Here is a 7,063-nt window from a genome sequence, read left to right as displayed (position 1 = left end):
AAATAGAATTGTTTTAAAGTTGAAATTGGCTCCTAGACAAATCAATATAAATGCAATATCTATATTTCAATACAAATATATAACACATAAATGTCACTATATGTTGTAAACACATAAATACATAGTGTCACTATTTATCGTTCCTAATGTACCCATAATTACAAGATTAAATTTGTCCCAATTTAGTTCTCACAATTAGCACATAGTTGTCCACTGAAATCGACCACCAACTACAACTTTCTCGTACCAACTCCTATGTATCTCTCTCAACTTCCATCATCTTTCTATAGGATTATCAAGATTACGAAGGAATCCAACTAACAAAACTTTATAAAGAAATAATATATATGTCTCTCTCTCTCTCTATATATATATATATTTTACGAAGGAATCATCATTTTAGTTAATAGCATACACATTAGGGTGTGCCTTAAGCACAGGTGGAATAATTCCACTCCAATTGCAATCCAGGTAGAGTACTAAACCCACCATCAACGATGATTACAAGAATCGTATCTAACGTTGATGATTACAAGAATCCCATCTAAATCTCAGGATCAAAAAAATCAATCCTCATCCGCCACATCTGCGTCCTTCTCTCCAGCATTTTCAAACGCAATCCACTCCTTTAATTTGCAAAGGTTCATCAAAAAGTACCAAATAATTCCAATTCCGGTCAGCAGAGCACTGACTATATAGACAGTTTTACTTGCAACAACAATCACATACACCAAAAACGCAGATGGAATGATGCACATAATCACTAGCCCCGGCAATGGCATTGGAACCTTGTATGGCCTTTTCTTGGTCGGCGTCTTCCTCCTTAACCATAAAAATGATGCAAATTCTAACAACATTCCCAAACTATACAAGAAATTCACAGAAGATATAATATCTGCAAAAGTCATGTAGGAAACAGCCAATGCTATCAATGTAGCGATCAAAATTCCAAGCCAAGGTGTATTGAACCATTTTGACCTGACCCCAAAACATCTAGGCACAACTCCTATATTAGCCATACCAAGAATTTGGTAAGCGGAACTGCTCAATTGTGCCTCATACTGTCCAATAACAGCTAAAACTGCACCAATTTCAACCCAGTATTCCAACCATTTCCCAGCAATCATAGCAGCCAAATTCGCGAAATAGCCATTGGCCCATTTTTTCTGATCAAGAGAAGTAGCCCCAGTGGCAGCTAGAAGTGCGATTAAGTAGCTCAAACAAGTGAAAATCCCAGCTGACAAAAGTGCTCTGGGGTATGTTTTTTGGGGTTGATCAACCTCCCCTGCTAAAGTACTAACGTTGTCCCAAGAATTCAGGTTCCAGAAAAGAGTATTGAAAAATAAAGTCCAATTTTTTTCAACCCCCTTTTGGCCTAAACTGATCCACCTAGAAGCCTCAATTTTTGGGATTGAAACTAAGGTCAGTACTATAAAAGGACAAAGTGAAACAATGCCTAAACAAACTGCTGTGTAACCAACTACAGTCAATCCTGTGTAGTTCAGAAAGGAAAGAAACAAAGTCGAAAACAGAATTGCAAGATATCTGGGGTATCCAGATGAGAAAATTGGCAAAACCTGTTTGAGATAATCTATACAAAGAGCTGGATAAGAAGCCAAGTTGATAACACCACTGAGGAGTTTCCAAGACCCCATCATGGAACCCCAGAAGGGACCAAAGGCCTTATGAGCCCAGATAACAAATCCTCCATTGCCAGGAAAAGTTGTGGCAAGTTCTGCTGTGACAAGAGCTTCTGGGATGCTCCAGATAAATGGGAAGATGAGGAATCCAAGAATGGTAAAAAGTGGACCTGCTGCACCCACTGCAGCTTCTTCACCATAAGGGCCACCAGCAACTTCAAAGTAGATAAGAAAGATCACTGGGAGTAGAGCTAGTTTCTTGGATTTTTTGGTGGTTCTTCTGGTGGTGCAGGTGGTGGTTGTTTGTTGCTTTTCATCTTCAATGAGTAAGGTGCATTCCGAGGAAGACTGAGGAGAAGTTCCCATGGAAGGATGTGGACTTTTTGGTATGGACTTTTGGTCATTGCCTCCAAAGATATTTTTGATAAATTGGATGCTGATGGTTGAAGTTCAACATCCGTTATAGGTGTCTTTTTAGAACTTTTTGATTGTTGCCTATTTATTACTGTTAAAAGAAAAAATGAAGAAGATCAATGATTTGAGTAGTTTATATGTGGGATTAATGTTCTTGATCCAATTGATTAGTTGAGATTGTTATCAAGGCGATTATCTCAATCTAATATTTATTTGGATAAAGGTGTTAAATCCCAATTTCCGAGCCAACTGTAGCTCTTGTTTTTAAAACAAATCATAACTATGAATTTCAATTTCCATCCATATTTTTTAAAAGTAAATCTTATATATATTGACGGTGTATACAATATTACAGTTGGATATATGACACATATATAATATTTGAATTTTAAATTTAAATTCGAATTATATGTCATGCATCTAGTGGTAAAAGTATATACATTATCATTGTATAGAAGATTAATCCATCTTTTTAAACACAGAATAAGGGAGGTAAAAATGAAAAGATTTTTTTCTATCTTGTACCTTCCCACCACAAAAGCACAAAATTAAAGGGGACATCGACAAAAGAAGATAAAAATGAAAAGGTTTTTTCCATCTTGTACCTTCCTTCCTCAAAAGGACAAAATAAAAAGGGATATCGTCAAATCTTTTATCGAGAAATTTTTACACTTTTGCAAGGAAGTTTATGTAATTTAGGTGAAGCTTATTGATTTTGAAAAATTTTCAGCAAGGCTCACTCCTCCTCTAATTTCAATGTTGGGCATAGGATAAAAAGCACTAAACAAGACATTAATATTTTAGCCCATGCGTTAGCATGGGATATTTCTTATTTTTCTTCTATATGAACCAATGCAAGATATGAATAATTCAAGTTCATAGAAATTTTTTGTGCTCTAAATTGTTGGACCACCAACCAATTTTTAAATCTTTTATACATAAATGAATTATGGTGTGATAATATTCATTAAATACAACAATGTATAAAAGAAAAGAAATAATGTGTATTTTTTGAGATAGCTTTTAAAATGATTATATACCTGCAATTATATGTTTGGTTTAAGTTTCTAACAATGTTAATAAATTTATCGACATGACAATCAAAATCATGCCAAGAAAGATTACAATATGTGGATAAAAAAATTCAAACTTATTGGAAGAGATAAAAAGGACTTATAGAAGAGAGAATTTTATTGACCCGAAAATGGAGAGAGTTAGATACAAAAATAGATAAAACTCAAGTATTTATTGACTAATTAGTTCTCTTCAATTAGTCTTGTTACAAGAAATTATGATTATTTGTGTGTGTGTATGAATGTATATAAAGTACTGAATCTAATTAACCATTTGTTCTCACCTAAGTAGCATGCCTACTTGAAAATGATGGGTCATTTGATACTTAGATTTTACCAATATTTGAATCCAACTCCTTACTCATTAATTTTTTTAATACTTTGTCCCTCTCTCTTCTTACAGCTTTTATCTTTTTAAATGAATTTGAATTAATTTTTCTTATGGTTTTCCTAACTTCTAACAAGATTGCCCTTTTAATAAATTATCAATTTTTTTTATCAATATGTGCAAAAAAATTTAATTAGTGCAATTTGAGTTGTTACATAGGTAGATTTGATAATATGGCTAAAAATTCAAATTCGTTCATGGAAAAATTATTGGATCTTTTCTAATCAATTTGAGTATGAATATCTAGTTCTAGGCTTATGGTCATCATAAAAATTTCTTATTATCTCAGAAAATATCTAATCAATTTTGTGGTATGAATTATAGTATTTAATGAATATTATTACATTGTCAAAGAAGTTTTTAAAATTGTATGATAATTAAAGGCTTAGAATACATTAATTTTCTAAAAAAATATTAATGAATAAGTAAGAATGTGTTTTTTTCTTATACTTTGAACTATCAAATTATAGAATAATCTTGCTAATTTATGGGCTAAATACTAATATATTTATAGGGCCATGTGGACTGTTACTACAAATTAAACTCAACTTGATCGCAATTATTGATTAACAATAAGTGCTTTCATGCCTGTCAATCGGGCCTATTGGGCTGAATTTGGATATGTCCAAGCCCAATCCTAGTTAAAAACTATAAATAGTTGGGTTTGAGTTTAACCCATTCGGGTTGGAAATGTTAACGCCCAAGTCCATGTCTTTAAATTTATTGGGCTTTCGGATCAAGAATGGTGGCCGAAATAAAAATTCATCCTTTAAATATCATATATTAATTAAATCATAAAATTTTAATTTAAAAATTCAGAATTTTACATAATTAATACAAAATAATCTTACTTAGGATTACAAATTTTTTAAATAGTATCAATTTTTAAAATAATAAGATATATTGTAAACATTAATATATTTAACAACACATGTTTATATTTTTTGAAACTTAATATACAAAGATATGAGCTTAGTATTGCCCAAGCGCAGCCCACTTACACATTTGGCTTGTTCTTCAAGCCCAAAGGCAACTAAACCCATATGTCAAGAAAGCCCATCCCAGACCATTTACAGTCAATGGACACAGGTTCCAGAGACAATCCTAACTTTTTTCTTTCCATTAGTCTTTCTTTTTTCCTTGAAAATTTGATGGACATGTAAAATTTAATATCCACAATGCATTTCATTTTTCTTTTCTCTTTTTTTTTTAAAGAGATTTTAAACCTTACAGAAGGAGAAAAAGGGGAGGATTTGTGAGTAAAACAAGAGACATTAAATTCATTTGATTAATGTCTCAATCAACGAAATTAGTTCTTTTATTTCTTGATATAGAACTAGGGAAAATGGATTTTAAACAGAAGGATTTCGATTCAAAACCTTACACTTATGTTAAAGGATAAAAAAAGAAAGAAACACACTCCTTGTCAAGATTGACTGAAATCCCTCAGTACTTTATATACTTCTGCATTCTCACTCATGTGTTGAAAGATGGCTCCCTGCAGAAAGAAAATATACAGAGGTCACTCACGCCGTACTACAAATATGGTATGTGCTTCAGCTGAAGCAATTGAATCTTGTGATGAAATCTTGATTCAGATTCTTAAACATTTACCTGCAAAATCCCTTTTCCGTTTTAAGTTAGTTTCCAAGAGATGGTCGTCTCTTATTTCTGATCCCTTCCTTAAATCAATTTGGAAGCCGAGAGTGTCAGGCCTCTTCATCCAGATATCTACCAAGAAAACTTGCAAAACCAAGCATGAGTACATCAAAGTGGAAGCCAAGCTGCCTAATAGTCTCCAAGACAATCTCAGTTTTCTGAATTCTGATGGAAACAGCATCTGTGGTACTGAGATCTTGAGCTCTTGCAATGGATTGTTTCTGATCCTTTGTAAAAAAGGTAGTAAACTTTTCTACAACCACAGGTACTATATCTGTAATCCAACAACCAAAAAGTATGTTGCAGTTCCATGCCCTGAAAGGCGTAGTGCGTGGAAGGAAGTGAATATGTTTTTGGCTTATGATCCTTCCGAATCAATAGCTTACAAATTGGTAGCAATCAGCTCTATTCGCAGATCACAGATTTTTGTCAATATGTATTCTTCAGAGAGCAAGTCATGGAAAGGCATTGAAGGAGTTGCGTTAGGTGATGTTTGTTTCAACTTGGGAGTTTATTTTGATGGCTCCATCCTCTGGCCAGCACTAAGGTCAGAGGAATCGCAATGTTTTAATGTTTCCTCAGAAGTTTTCCAGCGATTTGCCATGCCTCCGCTGCAAAAGAGTAATCAGCAAAGAAAGCTGAAACATTTTGGAAAGACTAATGAAGGCCATTTATGCCTAATCCTGGGATCCAGCTCTGATGCTAATATGCTTTTTGTCCATCAGATGAAGCGTGGCCAGTTCAACTGGTCTGTGAAGTACCATGTTGATCTTACCAGCCTTGCTTCAGCATTCCATGTTCTTCACATAGCTAGCAAGGAAGATGAGGTATCATCCATGATTTTACTTGTAAAAGGCAGAGCCATGTCGCACGAGTTCAAGGATAAAACCTACAAGGAGCTCCAGAAGACAGCGCTACCTGATCAGAAATGCTTAGTTGTACATCAGTTGATTGAAAATCCATTCTGCTTGCTCAACTAAAGAAAGAAGGTTTATTCTGCTGGTGAGATTGTTAATGAAGAGTAGTTTTAGCTCTTTCTTTCTTTCTTTCGGCATATTTCTGTGTCAAATGGTTGCTACAGAACTGAAGAGTTCATATATAAATAAAATGTCTATTGCAATATTGTAATTTGTAACTGAGTGAGTGTGAATGAACTGATTGGAAAGTTTGGAGATGTTGCTCCAATGGAACTGCACATGATTAGCTTGCTCGTGGACTTGTAGCACAAGAAAATTAAATAAGAAAATCAAATGGAAGATTGGAAACATTACACAGACAGATATGGTAGGCTAATAATAAATTACCAGTTCTGATTCAAGAAGTCGTTAACCTATCAACAAACTCAAAATGAAGTGTCCTAGTGCACAATAGTTGGCATTTTGGAACACTTTTTGAGTTTTTTTTTACGTGTTATAATCATTAAACAGATCCTTGAAGTTGTGTTCTGCCATCTTTTGGTGTTGGATAGAGGGACAAGGGATTATCATGAACTGCATATGAAAATGTCAATGCCATTAATCATCAGTTAGGAACAGCCAAAAAAAAAGGGCATGTCTGCAGTACCCTTTATTTGCACAAGTTTTGAAAGTGAGAAAAGTAATTTTACATTTTTCCCATAATGTTGTTGTCATTCATACTTTAAGACGACATAAACATCAATTCCATTTTCCTAGTCTAGATTTTTTTTTTTTTTTGGCTGACGGAGTCCCTTCCCTCAGAACATGGTAGCCCCTGGAACTCGATCCCTGATGGGAGAGTTGGACAACAACTTAACAAGGAGTTGTCGTGACCAAACGAGCCCAGGAGGGGCTTCCTAGTCTAGATTAGGCCAATGACTTTTTGAGTGATATTGATGCTTGATGTTTCTTAGTCTCTATATGACGTGATCA

At 34.2% G+C, this 7,063-nt stretch overlaps 2 protein-coding genes across 2 annotated transcripts; one reads left to right on the top strand and one right to left on the bottom strand.

Moving 5' to 3' along the window:
- Window positions 1–301: 301 nt before the first annotated feature.
- Window positions 302–2,055, bottom strand: LOC140006165 (probable polyamine transporter At3g13620). The gene has a single exon (XM_072048096.1). It carries the CDS (start codon window positions 2,004–2,006, stop codon window positions 567–569), a length of 1,440 nt encoding a protein of 479 aa, XP_071904197.1. The 5' UTR covers window positions 2,007–2,055; the 3' UTR covers window positions 302–566.
- Window positions 2,056–5,059: 3,004 nt separating this feature from the next.
- On the top strand, window positions 5,060–6,154 carry LOC113736541 (F-box protein At5g07610-like). Its single transcript, XM_072083796.1, has one exon. The coding sequence runs from the start codon at window positions 5,060–5,062 to the stop codon at window positions 6,152–6,154; it is 1,095 nt and encodes a 364-aa protein (XP_071939897.1).
- Window positions 6,155–7,063: the final 909 nt, after the last annotated feature.

Source organism: Coffea arabica, chromosome 1c (genome assembly GCF_036785885.1).
Source record: "Coffea arabica cultivar ET-39 chromosome 1c, Coffea Arabica ET-39 HiFi, whole genome shotgun sequence".
Taxonomy (NCBI): domain Eukaryota; kingdom Viridiplantae; phylum Streptophyta; class Magnoliopsida; order Gentianales; family Rubiaceae; genus Coffea; species Coffea arabica.
The sequence above is the reverse complement of the archived record's forward strand: the minus strand, read 5'-3'. Positions and strand labels throughout refer to the sequence as shown.